Source organism: Elephas maximus, chromosome 1 (genome assembly GCF_024166365.1).
Source record: "Elephas maximus indicus isolate mEleMax1 chromosome 1, mEleMax1 primary haplotype, whole genome shotgun sequence".
NCBI lineage: Eukaryota > Metazoa > Chordata > Mammalia > Proboscidea > Elephantidae > Elephas > Elephas maximus.
Window position 1 is genome coordinate 98924869 of NC_064819.1, and position 20282 is coordinate 98945150.

Sequence of the window (20282 nt, forward strand, 5' to 3'; positions counted from 1 at the left end):
TTTTTTAAGGTGATAGAGAAACAAATCACCAATTTCATATGGAAGGGAAAGAAGCCTCGGATAAGCAAAGCACTACTGAAAAAGAAGAAGAAAGTGGGAGGCCTCACTCTACCTGATTTCAGAACCTATTATACAGCCACAGTAGTCAAAACAGCCTGGTACTGGTACAACAACAGGCACTTAGACCAGTGGAACAGAATTGAGAACCCAGATATAAATCCATCCACATATGAGCAGCTGATATTTGACAAAGGCTCAGAGTCAGTTAATTGGGGAAAAGATAGTCTTTTTAACAAATGGTGCTGGCATAACTGGATATCCACTTGCAAAAAAGTGAAACAGGACCCATACCTCACACCATGCACAAAAACTAACTCCAAGTGGATCAAAGACCTAAACATAAAGACTGAAACGATAAAGATCATGGAAGAAAAAATAGGACAACCTTAGGAGCCTAATACAAGGCATAAACAGAATACAAAACATTACCAAAAATGACGAAGAGAAACCAGATAACTGGGAGCTCCTAAAAATCAAACACCTATGCTCATCTAAAGACTTCACCAAAAGAGTAAAAAGACCACCTACAGACTGGGAAAGAATTTTCAGCTATGACATCTCCGACCAGCGCCTGATCTCTAAAATTTATATGATTCTGTCAAAACTCAACCACAAAAAGACAAACAACCCAATCGAGAAGTGGGCAAAGGATATGAACACACACTTCACTAAAGAAGATATTCAGGCAGCTAACAGATACATGAGAAAATGCTCTCGATCATTAGGCATTAGAGAAATGCAAATTAAAACTACGATGAGATTCCATCTCACTCCAACAAGGCTGGCATTAATCCAAAAAACACAAAAGAATAAATGTTGGAGAGGCTGCGGAGAGATTGGAACTCTTATACACTGCTGGTGGGAATGTAAAATGGTACAACCACTTTGGAAATCTATCTGGCGTTATCTTAAACAGTTAGAAATAGAACTACCATACAACCCAGAAATCCCACTCCTCGGAATATACCCTAGAGAAACAAGAGCCTTCACACAAACAGATATATGCACACCCATGTTTATTGCAGCTCTGTTTACAATAGCAAAAAGCTGGAAGCAACCAAGGTGTCCATCAACGGATGAATGCGTAAATAAATTGTGGTATATTCACACAATGGAATACTACGCATCGATAAAGAACAGTGACTAATCTGTGAAATATTTCATAACATGGAGGAACCTGGAAGGCATTATGCTGAGCGAAATTAGTCAGAGGCGAAAGGACAAATATTGTGTAAGACCACTATTATAAGATCTTGAGAAATAGTATAAACTGAGAAGAACACATACTTTTGTGGTTACGAGGGGTGAGGGAGGGAGAGTGGGAGAGGGTTTTTTACTGATTAATTAGCAGATAAGAACTGCTTTAGGTGAAGGGAAGGACAACACTCAACACATGGAAGGTCAGCTCAAGTGGACTGGACCAAAAGCAAAGAAGTTTCCGGGATAAAATGAATGCTTCAAAGGTCAGCGAAGCAAGGGCGGGGGTTTGGGAACCATGGTTTAAGGGGTCTTCTAAGTCAATTGGCAAAATAATTCTAGTATGAAAACATTCTGCATCCCACTTTGAAATGTGGCGTCTGGGGTCTTAAATGCTAACAAGCGGCCATCTAAGATGCATCAATTGGTCTCAACCCACCTGGAGCAAAGGAGAATGAAGAACACCAAGGTCACACGACAACTAAGAGCCCCAGAAACAGAAAGGGCCACATGAACCAGAGACCTACATCATCCTGAGACCAGAAGAACTAGTTGGTGCCTGGCCAAAATCGATGACTGCCCTGACAGGAAGCACAACAGAGAACCCCTGAGGAAGCAGGAGATCAGTGGGATGCAGACCCCAAATTCTCATAAAAAGACCATACTTAATGGTCTGACTGAGACTAGGGGAATCCCGGCGGTCATGGTCCCCAGTCTTCTGTTGGCACAGGACAGGAACCATTCCCGAAGACAACTCATCAGACATGAAAGGGACTCGACAGTGGGTAGGAGAGAGATGCTGATGAAGAGTGAGCTAATTATATCAAGTGGTCACTTGAGACTGTGTTGGCTTCTCCTGTCTGGAGGGGGGATGGGAGGATAGAGAGAGTTGGAAGCTGGCAAAATTGTCACGAAATGAGAGACTGGAAGGGCTGACTCATTAGGGGGAGAGCAAGTGGGAGTAAGGAGTAAGATGTATATTAACTTATATGTGACAGACTGACTTGATTTGTAAACGTTCACTTGAAGCTCAATAAAAGTTAATTAAAAAAATATGTATTTGTAAACTGGTATTATAAAGGAATTTTCTCAATGTGAGAAAAGATATCTACCCTACTGCATGCATCAGACTCAATGGTTAAATGTTTAAAACTTTTTCCTTGATATCTGGAGTAATGGAAGTTGAAGGCAATGAAAAATGTTGAGGAAAATAAATAAATATTATATGGGTTGCAATCAAACCAAACCAAAGCCACTGCCGTCAAGTCGATTGCGACTCATAGCAACCCTACAAAGGAGGGGAAATTTGCAATCACTTATTCTTTTAAATGTCTTGTAAATGATGATGTATTTAGAATATAAAAATTATAGACACATTAATAGATTTAATAAGTAAATTTACCAATGTTGCTGGATACAAGCTAATATACATGCAGTAATGATATTCTGGTCTACCAGAAATAAATAGGAAACAAAGTCAAGAGAACGATAACCACTCACAATAGCATCCAATTATATCAAACATCTAGGAATAAATCTACCAAAATGACCAAGAGTTCTGTATTGAAAAGTATAAAACATCATTGGGAGACATTAACATAACTGAATAAATGGAGAGAATACCCAATATGAGAATTTTATGACTAAATATTTTAAGACATATTCTTTCTCTCCAGATCTATATTTTGGAAAATTCTGCTGACAATCATAGCAAGGTGTTTTGTTTGCCTTCTTGCATGCCTGTTTTGTTTTGATTCATTATATTTCTTCTCTTTTCTTATTTTGGGTGGCAGAGGAAATTGTCAAGGTGAGTTTCAAATTCATATGTAAATGGCAAGGTCTTAGATTAGTTAAGGAAATGTTGAAAAATAAGGGAATTCAGTCCAAGAAAAAAAGACCTACTATAAAGCTATACTACTTAATATGGCATGATATTGGCTGCAGTGTAGCAAACAAGACAAGGGAACAGAAAAAAATTCGAGAAACAGATCCCTTCTCAAATACAGTGCCCTGGTCTGTGGTGGTGCTGCAGAGCATTGTGGGAAGAGATGATCTTTTCAATAAATGTTGCTAGGTCACTTGGATATCCATTTGAGAAAATTTACTGTGACACCTATTCAAACCAACAATAAAAATCAATACCACATGAATTGGAAATAGGTATTATTATTTAACATTAAAGCAAATTACAGCTTGAATTTCCTTTTGAGAGATGACTTTATTAATAGTTATAATTGCTTTATCAGATGTAGGGCTATACAGATTCTCTTTTGTGTCTCTTTCAGTTTCGATAAATTATGTGGGGGAGATTCAAAAAGGGTGCAAAATATTTGCCATCCATCTCACTGAGTCCAAAAACCCTCCCTGAATCAGTTGCCATGGAGTCAATTCCAACTCACGTTGACCCCGTGCATTGCAGAACAGCATTGCCCCACAGGGTTGGTTTTCTTTGCCGTGATCTTGAGGAAGCAGATTGGCTGGTTGGGATCAAATGCCAATCTTTGAGTTAGCAGCTGAGCGCTTGACCATTGTGCACCAGAGCTCCTATGAAATGTTGTGGAAATTATGCCACAAAATTTCTGAGCTATTTTTTTGTTTAGGTCTTTGCAGCTTTTACTTTCCTCCTGGAAAACATGCTCTTCTAAGTCCTGAGACATCAGCTTAGAAGCCTGTCTTCCCTGCTGATGAGACCACAGAGGCCACGGTAGAGGCCTGGAACTGCAATGCACACGGAGAGTGTGTCAGCGTCCCAGTTCAGCCTCCAAGGATCCCAGCCCCACCTGCTACCTTTCTGCAACCACGTGAGAGACAGTGAGAATCACCCAGCTGAGCTTAATCAACTCCCAGAGCTGTGAGAAATCATGCAATGGCTGTAGTTTTAAACCACTAAGCTTTTGGGTTATTTGTTACAAAGAAATACAAAATGAAACATTGTATTATTCGAGGAATTTCATCTAAGATTTGAAATCTACTGACACAAAAATATAATATCATCTTAGTATCCTTATAATGCCTGTAGGATTTGTAGGAATGTCTTTTTTTTTTTCCGTTCCAGATGTTGATAAATTTGTAATTTGGATTTTTTTTTTCTTTTTCCTTTTAAGTCTTGCAAGTGGTTTATCAAATAAACAAACTAAAAGAAAACTTCTGGTTCTGCTGATTTTCTTTATTATACCTCTCTTTTCAATTTTATGAGTTTCCTCACTTCTACTACTTCCTTTCTTCTGCTTGTTTTTAGTTAAATCCACTCTTATCCTAGATTAAGCTTACCTTTCTGATTTTTATAGATTTGTTCTTTTATAAGCGTTTAAGCCATAAATTTCCCTGGAAGAACTGCTTTACTTATTCCCCACAAACTTTGGTGAAAAAACTGAATATTCCTTTATTTTAAAATCTTTCATATTTTCCCTTTTGAATTCTTCTTCGGTACACTATGGGTTATTTACAAGTGTGTTGCTTCACTTACAAAAGTTTAAGTATATTCTTAGTCTTATTGATTTGTAATTGAATAAGTTTGTGGCCAGAACATGTATTCTGTAGGAATTGAATCCTGTGAAAATTATTGACACTTGCTTTATGGTCTGACATAGGGTTTATTTCATGAGTACTCATTGTGCAATTAGCAGTTATGAATATATTCTGTAGCTATTGGCTGTAGTCAACATATATGTCAAGGAGTGGCATTGCTGGGTCATGGGAGAACATCATGATAAACTGAGAAAATATGCAAGTTGTCAAGGATTTCCTTTGCTTGCATCCACAATCAACACCAATGGAAGCAGCAGTCTAGAAAATAAAGTATTGCATTTGGAAAATCTATTGCAAAAGACCGTTTTGAAGTGTTAAAATGCAAAGATATCACTTTGAATATTAAGGTGCACCTGACCAAGCCAAGGTATTTTCAATCACCTCTTGTGCATGTGAAAGCTGGACATTGAATAAGGAATACAGAAGAAGAATTGACGCTTTTGAATTATGGCCTTGGCAAAGAATATTCAATATACCATGGACTACCAGAAGAACCAACAAAGCTGTCTTGGAAAAAGTACAGACAGAATGCTCCTTAGAAGTGAGGATGGTAAGACTTCATCTCACTTAATTGGACATGTTATCAGGAGGGGCCAATCCCTGGAGAAGGGCATCGTACTTGGTAGAGGGTCAGTAAAAAGAAGAAGACCCTCAACAAGACGGATTGACAGTGGCCTAGTGTCTGCAGCAATGGGCTCAGAAATAGCACCAATAGGGAGGATGGTGCAGGACCAGACAACGTTTTGATCTGTTATACATAAGGTCACTATGAATCGGAAGCAACTCCATGTCGCCTAACAAAACAACATGACAGATGTATAAGTTTTTAAGAATTTGACAAACTGTTTTCCTAAGGGGTTGTAACATCATACATTTCGACCAGCGATGCATCAGGGTTTACAAAGGTTTAGATATACAAATGATGATGATAGTAATACAAATAATATTTCTGCTTATTAATTTTATACTTTCTTTATATTTTGTTGAAAGGAATGAGTTTAGCATGGACTTTTCTAAAACTCTCTATTTATCTTAAAGTAAACCTCAAATGTTTTGGCATCTAATTTCTATTTATCTCTATTTCACTGGTGCATTTAACCAGCAATGAATCAATACAAAAAGCGTGTTTACTACAATCCATGTATGATATGTTTTAACATATTATGGAGTTGATCACTCCTCATTGTGCTTCTTTTTAATAAAATTCCCTTGGAAAATATAGTTTTTCCCATAAAATTAAGTATCAGCACTTTCAGTTCTAAGGATAAAACAAAGAAGCAATACTCTTGTTTGCTTGTTTTAAAATTGTAATTGGGTTTATGGCTGGCATTCCATACTCGATATGTTCACCAAAAAAAAAAAAAAAAAAGATTCAAAACATGAACTGATGCTGTCTGTCAAGAATATATAGGCCTTCATGCAGAAATGAATTAAAAATACTGGCAACCTAATAGTTCCAGACACCACAGTTTCTCATGTTTTTTCTCTCTCATTTGTAGCCCATGGTTGAAAGGGACCTGTGTATTTATCTTTAATGATGCAAAGGTGAAGGAGACCACCATGATCCGGGTGCATTAAAGGGCCTTCTCCTAGCACAGTGAAATGTTCCTTACAGGACACAGAAAACCCAAGAAATAGCAGGCAAGGAAATCTTCTGGATCTACATATGTCCAAAATTCAGGAATATAAGTGAAAGCAATTACTGTATTACAATGCAACCCTCATTTTCTCTCTTATTTCTACTGCTTTTTCTTAAAGCTATAGGAAAAAGATGATTTTCACTCCATGTTTATTTGAGAAAACTTTTATGAAGCAATGTGAGCAATGAGTTCAGATACATGGGGAGGAGTAAGGATGAATAAAAAGGAAACTGGGGAAAAAGGAACACAAGGCGCTCTAAGCAACATCCGGGACCTACAGGCCAAGGCCAGGGGCTGAGGAAACTCATCAATGACAACATTTTCTATAGGGTCAGTGAACCAGGAGAGAGCCAGATCCTGAAGAAGCATTCTCTTCATGGAAGAATAAGAGTGAAGCTCAAATCTTTTCGTGCTGTGAAGAATCTGGGAGAGAAGGTTCTTCCTTGAGTGTCTCCATCTTCACTTCAGCTCAGGAGTCCTGAAGAAGACAGAGAACAGTGTGGTTTCCAAACCTAACTCTATGAACAAATGCTTTTTCCCCTCTCTCAGACCCTCAGGTTATAGCAATGCAGTCAGAAGAAAGAAAAAAATGCCTTAAGTCTCCGTGACCCAGTGCTACTCTAGAGCAGGGCTTTTAAGCAGAAAGAAGAATCTCAGTACAAACTGCCTGATCAGAAGTCTGAATTCAGTCTTTCCAGATATTTCTGTCTCTTGTCTTATCTCCACTAGTATAATTCTAGGAGAACCAAATCTCATTGTAAAAGGCAATGAAAGTGTAATACCTGTTGGTTGAAGTCCAGAGCGTGCTGGGGAAGAGAGAAGAAGATGTTTGTTTGTAAGATATAGAGGCACATCTGTCCCCACACACCATGTCCTCAGTTCTAGATCTCCCACCTGAGATTTCTCTAACACCACACCCCATATCACATAATGGCAGAAAAGAGGGCCGAGTCTGAGAGCCTGCCATCTGTGAAGCTTCTGCCACACAAATCCAGTATCATTTTATTTAGCTTCAGTAGTTCCTCTTTCATCTACCCCAGGATCCTGACCCAAGATCTCCATGCACAGTAGCCTTTCTTTTATCTGCCACAAGTTATGACCCTCATGCTTTGACAAAAGAGTAATGGGCTCTTTATTTCTGAATGCCCAAAAAATTTGGGATTGACTGGAAAACAAAAGATTTATACAAGATCATTGCTATATAGAAAAATAAGTTAAACAAAGCCCTATTTCCTCCTCAGTGGAGTCCATGGGGAACCCCAGCTACCACCAGCTTCCTTACCCTTCTGGTTTCTGAAGTGGATGAACAGCCCTGCCCCAAGGAAGAGCAGACCCAGAACCAAGCCCCCGATTCCACTCAGCATCTTGCTCTGTGCAGATCCCGATTGTGCCCCTAAGAGAAGAAGCCAGCTTTAGTGATTTTTACCCCAAATCTAACTTCTCTAATTGAGATTCTGAGATTCAGAGCTTTGAGAATGGGGAAGAAGTCTGTTCTGCAAAATAGAATAACTGGTCACCTGAGGAAAATAAAGTTTTCACAATCTCACTGAGGAGGTACAAGGTTGAGGCACTGAACTCATTAACATCACACCCTGACATGAGGTTTGACCACACAGCTGATGTGAGAGGAGCCTGGGACTCAGTGAGGCTCAGTAGCTTGTCTAGAGTGACAGAGCTAATAAAGGGCAGAGCTGAGATTGCATTCCCCTCAGGTCAGGAAGGGCCCTGCATTGTAGAGGACACTTCTCTCCTCAGATCACAATGACCATCTATACAGCTCAGAGCAACAGCACAGGAAGCAGAAGCCCAGCCGAGGAAGCAGGGGCCTGGTACCCAGAGCCAAGAGGGTGACTGTGTCCTGTGATATCATGAGCAGATTCAAATAGGGACTATTTCATTACTGCCTGCTAGGCATAATTACCTCCCCAGGGGGTATAGGTATTTGTGGAAAGGATCACAGAGCTGCTACCCTCAGTGACCTGTGCTGAAGGAGAGGAGAACATGGAAAAAATGAAAACATGGTGTGGGAAGAGGGGAAACCCTACACTCAAGGATAAGCAAAGCCCCCTTCTTGGTGAGTAAGGAACTAATGAGGTCAGAGAGCTTCTCACTCCATTCCACTGTGACAGGGCTCGTCAGGCTTGGGTGCTCCACTTGGCAGGAGTAAACCTCTCCACTCTGAGGAATGGTTTCAAGCATCACCAGGATCTGGAAGGTCCAGTCTCCATTCTGGATCAGGCCTGTGGAGACAACCCCAGCCTCCTCTTCCTGGCCATTCCGGAACCATCTGACTTCAATGTGGCCTGGATAGAAACCATTCACAGAGCAGACGAGGAGGTTGTGGTGCTGCAGGGGCTGAGTCTTTGCCGGATACACAGTCACCACAGGCTCCACTAGGAGAGAAACGGCAGAGAGAGTAAGTGAGGAAGTCATAGTAAGTCTTCTTGGCTGTCTTTTTGTCTCTCTTCAAACCTAGTCTGACATATTTTTTTTTAAAAATTGCTGTCTAGTGGATTTTGATTCATAGCAACCCTACAGGGTTTCCCAGGAGAGGCTGGTAGACTTGAACTGTCAATCTTTTGGTTAGCAACTGAGCTCATAACTACTACGACACCAAGGCTCGGCCAGGCCTCCCTCAAGCTGGCCTTCTGGCCATATCAGTCCGTATTTCATGGGTCTTGAATTTAATCTGTTCAATTTGAGAGACATTGGCAACATTGTAGGTTTTTAGATAATTGAAACAATTATTCACTGTTACAATCTTCGTAAAGCATGTAGTGTTTAATGAAAAGCGTGGCTTTAAGTGCCAAGGTAGCTGGGCTCAAATCCAGGCTCTGCCTCTTACTGGATGTTCCTGGGAGGGTTTTTTAATTCCTTGGTGCCTCAAGTTTCTCACCTGTAGTGAGGAATAATAATATTAACTTATCTCTTAGTGTTGTGTGAGAATTGATGCAATTAAAATACATAAAACAGTGACTGGACTTAGTATTCTATATATGTTTGTTACTTATTATCCTTGCTTACTCAGAGAAAAGGAGATTCAAAGTAGTGTGGAGAGATTGGGCAACAGCAGTGGGGTAGGTGGGGAGATAAGAGCATGAAGTCCTATGTTTACTCTGAGAGAAAAGGTGATTTAAAGTAGTGTGGAGAGATTGGGAAACAGCAGTGGGATAGGTGGGGAGATAAGAGCATGAAGTCCTATGTTTACTCTGAGAGAAAAGGTGATTCAAAGTAGTGTGGAGAGATTGGGGAACAGCAGTGGGATAGGTGGGGAGATAAGAGCATGAAGTCCTATGTTTACTCTGAGAGAAAAGGTGATTCAAAGTAGTGTGGAGAGACTGGAGAACAGCAGTGGGATAGGTGGGGAGATAGGAGCATGAAGTCCTAGAATGCTGTCTGGATGCGCTCACACCTTCAGAGCCACAGAAAAGGTTCTGCCACTGGGAGGCAGGAATAGACAGAGGTGATTCTCTAACTCTGTGAGTTGAGTCCCAAGGAAAGCGGGGGGTCTGATGGGATAAAGTCAAAAGGGAAGTCATTCATTCAAAAAAGTTCTAATATGTACTGTCCTCTGTTCAATGTCTCTCCTTTTTCAAAACAAAAATATCTAGTATTGGAATTGTTACCCTTTTACAAGTGTCACTCTTTCCAAACTGACATTCGAGGTCAGGGCAGTGTCTGGGGCTCATTAATATATGTGCTTAAGGCTTTGGACAATCTTAGAGACTAGCAGATCCTCAGTAACTACAAGTATTTTTTAAAAAGAAGGAGAAACTTGGGAGACAACTTTTTCATGATACCACAAAGTAGTAGATTTAAGATTGATAGTAAATTATTACCAACAATTTTGCAAAGCATTTCATTTAATCAAAATGTTTAAATTCTTAAGATTGAAAACAACAGTCAAAGTATAAACGAGAAAGTGAAGAAAATGCGGAATCAAATAGCAGCAATATGTTAGTAGTCTTACTTCCTAGAGAACCCATTTCCCTGAAAAAACCTAGAACCCTAGGGATAATAGTGAGTAAATAATTCTTAGAGTAGTAATTAAAATTGGCCAATAAATATATGAAAAAACATTTAAGAGCCTCAGAAATAAAGAAATAGAAATTAAAAAAATTTGAACTGAATATTCAGCAGTATTAAAAAAAAAAAAAAAAAAAGACCTAACAAAGGAGACTATTACAAAACAATAATATGAAGCTAGTTGAATGATAGTATTATAAAAACTGCAACATCAGTATGCTAGTAAAAAATTATACTTCAAAAAAGCTAGTTTTGGAATTATTTCAACCATGTAAAAACATATACATTTAAAAAAACGGCAAAAATGGCAAGAAATTTAGGCCTAAAAGAAGCCTCAGAAAGGTCAGAGGTGCCTCAGGATTTCCTTCTACTCCACTCCACAAAAGATAAATAAATAAACTACTCTGGTGCTTTTTCCTCAGTGAAATACTTAAGGAAAGGAACAAACAGCACACACTTTATTTCAGGGATTCATGGCTGAGAAGGTCCTGTGTTAAGGACAGCCTAGGAGGAGCCTCACATTATCCCACATGTTGACCCTCCCATCTCCCCTCCCCCTCAGCTCTCCCCACAGTGGCCCCAGGACAACCTGAGGGCCCCCCACTGCACCCGCACCCCACACACCACATTCTGCCTCCCTCTGCCCCTCACACCCCAGCCTACACCACAGACACACACACACACACACACACACACACTCTGCCTCCCTGTGCCCCTCACAACCCAGCCTGCAACACACACACACACACTCTGCCCCTCACACCCCAGCCTGCAACCCCCACACACAGACACAGACACAGACACACACACACACACACACACACAGTCTCCCCCCGCCCAGCGCTCACCTCTCCGCTGCACCGTGAAGCTCTCAGCAACCCCGTAGTTGTGTCTGCAGAACCTGTCCACCTCGCCTCGCCTGTCATCCAGGAGCTCCTCCTGGCGGTTCCAGGCCTCGGCGTCCGGCCGCCCCAGTTCCGTCACCACCACGAACTCCCCCACGTCGCTGTCGAAGCGCAGGAGCTCCTCCCGGTTGTAGATGTATCTCTGCACAAACCGCACCCGCTCCGTCCCGTTGGTGAAGTGACACTCAGCCTTACCGTGCCACTGGAAACCTGCTGTGGGGACAGGAAACATCCAGTCACAGGCGGCCTCTCGGGAAGAAACTGAGGGCGAAGCCACCAGTCAGGGGCCCCTGGCGCGAGGTGGCGGCACTAAAGACGCCTGAGGGGCTCCACCCCCAACACCAAGCCACCGGCCTGTGCGGCTTCATCTTTCACCCGCCTGATCCTGACTGAGGCCGCCCAGGGTGGAGGGCGCCCGCCTGGTCCCAGGTCCTGTGATCCTCTCCTGCTTAGACACTTGGCCGGAGACCTCCAGGTCGGAGCCAGACGAGGATTTGCCCCCATCCCTGCCGTCTACGGAAACCCTGGTGGCTACGGAAACCCTGGTGGCTAGTGGCTAACAGCTAGGCTAGTAACCAGAAGGTTGGCAGTTCAAATCCACCAGGTGCTCCTTGGAAACCCTATGGGGCAGTTCTACTCTGTCTTATAGGGTCGCTATGCGTCGGGAACCACTGGACCACAATGGGTTTGATTTTTGGTTTCTGGTCTACACCACCCATTCCTGAAGCCTCCCGTCCTCTCACCTCCCATGGTTCTTCACCTGTTTCCCTGAACACTTCCTACCTCCTCCATTCTGTAGACACTTCTGTTGTCCTGACCTGTGCCCCCTGTGCTGCCCCCTGGGAATCCAAAGGAGGGAAAATCAGATTTCTCTCCTCCACTCAGGGAGCTGAAATAGTAGTGGAAGTGCCACATAAAACCCAAAAACACAAGACATTACACAGGAGTGAGAACTGTCAAAAAAGGAAAAGTGTGGCCTTCTGTACAGAGGATAATGATGTGATCTCGATTACCTTAGGGTGCCAGGGAAGGAAGGACACTCTGAAAAGTGACATTTAAGATGATTTTAGGGATTCAATTGTGTCCCCCAAAATATGTGTTGTAAACCCTAATGAGTTTTCTTTGTTATGTTAATGACTCAGTATGACTGTAGGGTGTGTCTTAAGTCAATCCCTTTGGAGATATAAGAAGAGCAGATTGAACAACAAGCAGACATGGGGGAAGACAAATGCCAAGTCACATTTAGATCTCCCAGGAAGAGAAATTCAAAGAGACAAGAACTTCTCTCCAGAGCCAACAGAGAGAGAAACCCTTCCCCAGGAGTCAGCACCCAGATTTCAGATGGCTTTTTTTTAGTCCCCTAAATGAAAACCTTAGTGGCACAGTGGTCAAGAGCTATGGCTGCCAACCAAAAGGTTGGTAGCTTGAATCCACCAGGTGCTCCTCGGAAACCCTATGGGGCAGTTCTACTCTGTCCTACAGGGTCGCTATGTCACAATCGACTGGAGAGCAACAGGTTTGGTTTCTTGGTAGTCTCCTAAACTGTGAGAAAATAGATTTCTGTTTGTTAAAGCCACCCACTTGTGGTATGTCTGTTATAGCAGCACTAGATAACTAAGGCAGATGCCATGAAATACTAAGCTGATGTGAGCTAGGGGAAGAGTGGAGCTTGTGTGGAGTTTGGGCTAAAAGGGAGGCACATTGCAGGTATAAAGGTAATAAAAAAAATACCACGTCAAAACCTCGAAAGATCCAATGAACTTCTTCAAGAAAGCAGAAGAAAAGACCTCACTGAAGCACAGAGAGTGAAGGGAAAGGGACAGAAAAGATCCGGTTGGAGAAAACACATGGAGCCAGGTACTTAAAGCCTTGTAGGTGATGTTAGGATTTGGGATTTATATCGAATGCAATAGGAACTGAGAAACTATCATTTTGAGCAGATTAATACCATGATCTAATACAGGTACCCTATCCCTTATCTACATTTCAAAATCCAAAAATTTCTGAAAATGAAAAGTAAAAAACATTTTTTAGCTTTGGTGCCAAAACTCATTTGGCAAATCTGACCTGATGAGATAAGGGGTGAGATGTGTGTCAGAGCTCTGATGTACCATACATGCTTCTGTACATTCTTCTGGGTTTTGTTTCTAAGTTTAATTGACTATGAACCGGTAAACGTCAAAAAAAAAAAAAATTAAAGAATAACCTCATAGTTTAAAATGATAAAAATAAAAGGACACGTCCGATGTTAAAGTATGGAATATAGAATCACTGCAGGCCTTTGAGGCATTACAGTTAAAAATACTTGTGCCAGTCACCCCCATGGATGACTTAACAACATAAAGGCAAGTTGTTGAAAGTTAGCAGAGATGCTGATGACCAAGAACTCGAAATATTGAAAACCATTGCATAAGGCAGAAAAAAAGTTAAAATCTTGAACTTGCATTGACTGAATAAATACAACTACAAAGTGGTAAACTTTCTAATGTTTTGGCAGGGAAACAAAATAAACCATGAAAAAGTGAGTTGGGAGGTGTGTGTATGACTAACCTATGAGCCTAGAACTTTCAGAAGCAGCACAGTGTAAGCCAGTGTGTGTAACTCCATTGACATTTTGGACTGAATAATTCCCCGTTGTGGAGGGCTCTCCTACGCATTGTGGGGTGTTCAGCAGCATCCCTGGTCTCACCCACTGGATACCAATAGCATCTTCGGTTGTGACAAAGAAAATTCCTCCAGACATTGCCAAGTGCCCCCTGAGGGACAAATTGTCCCTGGGTGAGAATCACTGGTGAAAACCACCTGAGAAGTCTGTGGTGAAGAAGCCCATGTTCACTACGAAGTAGATGAAAATTATATGGAAAATTGTGCTGAATTACATCTGATGAAAACCTTAGTGGAGAACAAATTTATTTTGCTGGAAAAAAAAAATTTATTTTACTGGGACTGGATTCTTAAAGAAACAGAAAATTCATGATGTCTAAGGAGAGAGTAGAAAAGGCTCCGATGGATTCTCACAGCAGGTGTGCTAATGCTCACGTTCTCCCCAAACACAGTGTGCAGAGCTCAGTGCCACTGAATTGTCCACCCGGAGACTGTGAGATGGGTGCATATTTGTGGTGCATATTTTCACCACAATGAAGACAAAAAAGGGGGCAATCAATGGAAAAGCCACAATCCGGGATGTCTGAAAGGATGAAGTATTTTACTTGTGGTTTAGTTTTTAAAAAGGAAAACATGCAGAACCATAGACCTGATTTCTGTCTGGTTTATTAATCACTTTCTATCAGTTACTTAAGTTCAGTATAGCAAAAAAAAAACAAACCTGCTGCCATCGAGTCGATTGAAATGGGAGAAAATGGTAAAATTGTATTGTCTGTGTACAACTGCTCCACACACACTCCTTCCTGAACTTTGTGTAAAAAGTAAAGTTTATGGCTTTTAATTTCTCCCAGTGACACATCTGTATTGAAGCCTGTGGACGAGGACTCTTTCGTCCCATGAAGAAACCTGTTGCAGTCGAGTCAATTACAACTTATAGCGACACTATAGGACAGTGTGGAACTGCCCCATGGGGTTTCCAAGGCTGGAATCTTGGAGCCCGCGTTGCACAATGGTTAAGGGATAAGCTTCTAATCAAAAGGCTGGCAGTTCAAACCATCCAGCCGCTCCATGGGAGAAAATACCTGGGGATCTTCTCCTGCAAAGATTTCAGCCTAGGAAACCCTTTGGGACAGTTGTACAGTGTCCTATAGGGTCGCTGTGAATCTGAATTGACTCAACCGCACACGACAACAATAATTACGGAAGTAGATTGCCACATCTATCTCCTGCAGGGCAGTAGGTGGGTTTGAACCGCCGACCTTTAGGCTAGCAGCCCAGGGCTGTGAACAGTTTTTAAACTCTCTTGCCGGAGTTTGCAGATGTCGAAGAATCCAAAACTTTCTGGAGAAAATCAATTGCTAACATGCTAAGATTAATCAATCAGGCTTTATGAATGTTTGGCACAGACTGTGAGCTGTCCTGACTTTGGAAATGAGCTAGCTGATGAAGGTTTGAAAAACTGTCACGTCACTAAGGAGAAGAAACTGATATCAAACTTCAATATATGATGGCAGTTTATCAGGTTTCAATAAGTCAGAGGAAGCTGACATCAAAATGACTGAGCACTGACAATGTGGCCCCTGCTGGGCATTCCTAGGGTGACAGGAGCATGGCAGTTGTGACATGGAGAGCTCAGGTGGAAAGGCCCCCAAAGGTGATATGGTGAGAACAGGGGATCAGTTCATTAACAGCCTTGAACAGGTGCATTCACTACAGAGCCTGAGTGTGGCAGCTTCCTCAGTGAGGGAGACGCTGCTGACACAGAGCTGCAATGGTGCTGCAAGGAGTCTTTAAAATGACAGTCTAGTGAGCGCTGCTTCATCCTTTGTGAATTTCATTCCTGGAAAAAATGAATTGTCCAACCGAAATTGATGATGAAGAGAATAATGACCCTGAATTACCTATCACTCTGAGATCCTCAAGTAACAGGATGTAACAAGTAAGGATATGTATTAGCTTAATATTTAGCTTAACCCAAGTCATAGGTAAGTTGGAAGCATTACTAAATATTTTCTCTAAGAAAAATGTATTGGAATATTTATTCTATATTTACCAATTTCATTTGCTATTTCTTATTATGAAAATCATCTCCAATACTACATAGTGCTATTTTTCCATAAGCCTGAGTATTCAGAGGTTTGGGCATAGAAATATTGATGTGTTTGGTTACAGGTTATTTCTCTTTATTCCAGTGAAGATGTTTGTAATTAATTGGGAAAGTTAATTTTTAAAATCCAAAATTCTAATTTTCACAGGACATCTGGCTCTAAGAATTTCAGAAATGAAATTCTAGATCTGTATATATTTTCAGATATTACTGACAACACAGTAAAAAGTGAAATGGATATGGACAAAGGCAAGAGTGGAAGAAAAGAGACGAGTTTGGGGGCTTCTAGAATAATCCAGGCATGAGATGACAGTGGCCTGAACAATGGCAGTAGACAGGTACCTAGAGGTGGTGGGCAGAATTGAGAGTTATTTTGGATGTCACATTCATGGATATGTGGATGGAGAGAAAAATCATAGCCTGCACTGAGTTAAGAGTACAGTGCATCAGGAAGTATTTCCAATGCTTTACATACATCGCCTCTTTTAATCCTCAGAACAACTCCATGAAGGAGATAGTATTTTCCTCATTTTACAATTGAAGCAACAAAACCCTGAGGGGCTAAATGACTTTCCCATAGTCAAATATTTCCTGGCAGGTGAAACAAGGATTAGAACTCCAGAAATCTGGCTCCAGCATCCTAGCACTTCACCAGGACATGATTCTAACTTCCTGCAAGTCCTCAATTACATGTTCTGCCACAGCTTCTGTGCCTGTGTCCTTAGTAAAGACTGACAGTGACCTCATTATTCCAAATTCAATAGATGGTTCTCAATCATCATTTCAATTTCTCAGCAGCTTTCAACACTGGCCACCACATCTTCTAAACTTACCAAACTGTTGAAATACTTAGACTTTTTCACTTCCCCTTTTTCATCCCAGGTTCTCATAACCATAATGTAGTCAGTACACAGGCGACACACAGGAACTCTGCTAATTTCACTCTACACACCCATATCTGAATTTTCATCCCTTCCATTTATACCTCTTGTACTCAGTAACTGTAAAATGTCACTATGCTTTATGCTGACAGAGACCAGATTTGTTTTACTCATCACCCTGTCCTCTTCACCTAGGGGCAATGATTTGTGTATTTTAGGTCACTAATAGTAAGTGTTTCTCCTGAGAATTACTGGTCTTGTGCCTAACCAGTCAACATCGCCTACAAAGATACTCTAGTGCTTCCTTGCTATTGGCCAAACATCTCTGGTTCTCAGTTCCTCTCAACTTCTCTTCAAACCAAAAAAAACAAACCCAGTGCCGTCGAATGATGACGAACTTCTCTTCAGGCCCTTTTATTCGTATATTTTAAGTCCGGCTGACTCTTTGATTCCAGTCCTTTCTGAGGCCACCTGCTCAAAAGATTCATCTTTAATCCTGAGTTCACCTTTTAACCCCCACTCTCTCTTCGAACACTTCAGTCTCCAACCTAAATATACCACTGAATCTGCCAATGTCAAGTCCACCAAAGCCAGTGCTCACTTCTCTGTCATGTTCTCACCTCAGCCACTTCTTAGTGGTGTCCACCAGAGCTGACCACTCCCCCCTTCTTGTAACCAATTTCCTTTCCTTGGCTTCCGTGCGTCATTATATTCTCTTAGTTTTCCTCCAACAAACATCACTGGTACTTCTTATCAGTGTCCCTCCCTGGCTGACTCATTCTTCTTAGATCAACTTTTAATGTGAAGATGTCTCTGTGTTTGGCCTTGGAACCTCTTCTTGTTTTCTATCTATATTGTATCTCCCCATGTGACCTCCTCCATTTTCTTGCATTTAATACAATCTATGTATTGATGATTTTGATGACACCACCTTGTATATCTCCAGCCCTGGACTCTCCCTAAGTTCAAGACTCATATTTAACTGAACTCTTGATAATTTCTCATTAATGGCAAAATGACATATCAAACCTCACTTAAACAAAACATTTATTTATAGCCTCCCACTTCAAATCATTTCCTCTCTTGATGTTCCCTGGCTCAATAAAGGGCACCAACATCCACCTAGTTATTCAAGACAAAATCCTTACAGATAAATTTGATTTTCTGCTTTTCCTCACCACTTACATTTTATTCATCCATAAGTCATCCCAAATATATCCTAAAATTGTCCATGTTTCTGTCTTTCTCACTAGAGCACTAAATGAAGCCACAAGCATGACTTCTCTGTCGAATTCTACAATGTTCCTTAACTGTTTACTTGCCTTCATTTGTGAACCCTAAAATCCATTCTACATATAGTAGCTAAAACATATATATATTTCTTGCCATGGCTTTCAGGGCCTTAAATGATTTGACTCTTGACTCCTTCTCCAACCTCATCGAACGCCACTCTCCACCTTGCTCACTGTGCTCAGTCACTGCAGCCTTCTTTCTCACCTTCAAACACAGCAAACATCCTACCTCATCTAGACCTTTCCCCTGTAGTCCCCTCTCCCTGGAGCACTTGTCCCTTAGATCTTCAAATGGCTGGCTTCTTCTCATCATTCATGTCTCAGCCTGACGTGACTTTCTCAGGGAGAACTCCCTATTCACTCATTGTAGAAAGAATTTGGGATCCATATGATAGAAAATCACTGAAAAAAATGTCAGAATTTTTTTTGAAGAACTTGACTTCACATAGCCTGGACACAGTGACAAAGTTAACTCCCTACTCGGCCTACCCCATAATAGCTACCAGCCAACGTGTTCACTTACATCGGGTGTCCCTGGACAAAGTCAGAGGAGGACTCAGCATCATCAGTATCAGAGTCAGAGCTGCCATCCAGGTGCCCCCAGGGAACCACAAGCACACCATGCTGGAGAAAAGGAGAGCACAGGGTAACAGAGGAACAGGCAAGTCCCCTCAAGGAGACCTGTGACCTTCCTCCACTCACATCCCAAAGAACTCATTGTATTGCCTCTGGATTGGGTAGCCTCGGCAATGACAACCAATCAGCATTCTAGACAAATAGCATCATCAGTTGCTGGTCAACTACTTAGTATGAAGGTCCTCTTCTGAAGCTTGGACTTTCCTTCATTCTGAGGGTGTTTTCAAGTTAGTACTTTAAAGATTTGATCCAACTACAACTAAAGCCTTTTAAATGACCCCTGTTGTGAGGCAGCCTGTGCTGGTCAGTGATGTGTACACACAAGTTTAAGCCCTTTAGAAGCCTTCATCTCTCCTGTGGTTGGAGAAGGAGCTGTTTGGACAAGCACGTGTGTGTGTTTAGGAGGAGAGGTGGTGGAGGAAAGATGACTGCAAGTTAGGAGACCTTTAATCTTTAATCTTGATCAACATAACTTTGTGCTGTAGATTTGGGAAAATTCACTTTTCACAGGACAAATAAAGACATGGTGATTTTTTTCAGGAATCTCAATAGTGGAAAAATGCTGTGGTTCTTTGAGCCCTTAGGAGCCCGCTCAAGAAGCAGCATTCCCTGGTAACTGAGGAGGTGACAGAATTATAGTTTTTGATTGGAGAGTATAGTCTGTACCTCCTTAGAGGTGGGGATGCCTCTGATAAACAAAAGGAAATTGAAAGTCTCTCCATAATCTAACCTGGGTGGAAAGATTTTTCATGTTTTTCTCCTGATACTGTCACTGTTTAGAGGCACCTCCAGAATATAGGGGAGGCAATCACTGTGGAATGGAGGGTCTTGAAGGCACCTTTGCACAGCACTGAACATAATAATGTAATAAGGTAAATGGTTCAAATCAAAGGCTGCAAGGGGCTGAGAGATCAATAAAGGACTCAGGGTCAGCCTTTGGCACAAGAAGCCTGCTTTAGAATAATTAATATTTGTGTGGGCAAGTGTTCAGTCCCTTGCTCTCAGCTCCCATTATGATTTTCTCCCTTACCTGGGGATATTTTTCTGAATTGACCCTCTTCCCTTGCTTAATCCTAGGGAATGACATAAGGAGACTTTGCTAATTAATACCTCATAGAACAGTCAGAAAATAGAAAACTGTGGAAAAACTAGGAATTGCATCCTTTGATGTCATCATATAATTTGAAACACATCATTCGACTTTTAGGTAACTATTAAAGACATCAAAATAAATGCAACATCTCTGATTCAGAATAAACCTTAGATAACAACTACTACATCTAAAGTTCTGCAGTAATTCACATCTACCACACTTCTGACAAGCAGTCTTTCTCTGTGTGACTTACTTAATATTCTAGTGACAAGATACTCAGTATTCTACAATAAAAGCTGATTAAACTTTATTG

General features: G+C 41.3%; 3 protein-coding genes and 1 pseudogene across 5 annotated transcripts in view; all 4 read right to left on the minus strand.

Moving 5' to 3' along the window:
* Positions 1–20282, minus strand: part of LOC126081476 (DLA class II histocompatibility antigen, DR-1 beta chain-like) — a 221657-nt gene that overhangs the window by 77692 nt on the left and 123683 nt on the right. Inside the window, exon 6 of one of the 3 annotated variants that reach the window (XM_049893420.1) lies at positions 6578–6903. The exons of 1 other annotated variant lie outside the window; for it this stretch is intronic. In XM_049893420.1, the coding sequence (XP_049749377.1) occupies positions 6890–6903 (14 nt within the window). In that variant the 3' untranslated portion in view covers positions 6578–6889. Of the gene's footprint in view, positions 1–6577; positions 6904–20282 lie in introns of those variants that run through there. One more of the 3 variants, XM_049893503.1, reaches the window with a different exon arrangement.
* LOC126081427 (DLA class II histocompatibility antigen, DR-1 beta chain-like) lies at positions 6578–18889 on the minus strand. Its single transcript, XM_049893283.1, has 6 exons — positions 18764–18889; positions 11300–11569; positions 8537–8818; positions 7708–7818; positions 7208–7231; positions 6578–6903 (listed from the first exon to the last, which is right to left on the minus strand). Exons 1-6 carry the CDS (start codon positions 18861–18863, stop codon positions 6890–6892), a joined length of 801 nt encoding a protein of 266 aa, XP_049749240.1. The 5' UTR covers positions 18864–18889; the 3' UTR covers positions 6578–6889.
* The window catches only part of LOC126081159 (HLA class II histocompatibility antigen, DRB1 beta chain-like), a 288700-nt gene continuing 274995 nt past the window's right edge, over positions 6578–20282 (minus strand). The window contains exon 7 of the mRNA XM_049892825.1: positions 6578–6860. The gene's annotated coding sequence lies outside the window, so the exon portion shown is untranslated. The remainder of the gene's footprint in view (positions 6861–20282) is intronic.
* LOC126081386 (DLA class II histocompatibility antigen, DR-1 beta chain-like) overlaps positions 6578–20282 on the minus strand; it is a 199109-nt pseudogene continuing 185404 nt past the window's right edge.

Excerpts from the sequence above, each read along its gene's own strand:
- LOC126081427 (XM_049893283.1), bottom strand. The coding sequence starts at position 18,863 with ATGGTGTGCTTGTGGTTCCCTGGGGGCACCTGGATGGCAGCTCTGACT. Across the intron at positions 11,570-18,763 it reads TTTGTCCAGGGACACCCGAT|CAGGTTTCCAGTGGCACGGT; the intron begins GTAAGTGAACAC and ends CTGTCCCCACAG. Across the intron at positions 8,819-11,299 it reads CTTCACGGTGCAGCGGAGAG|TGGAGCCTGTGGTGACTGTG; the intron begins GTGAGCGCTGGG and ends TTTCTCTCCTAG.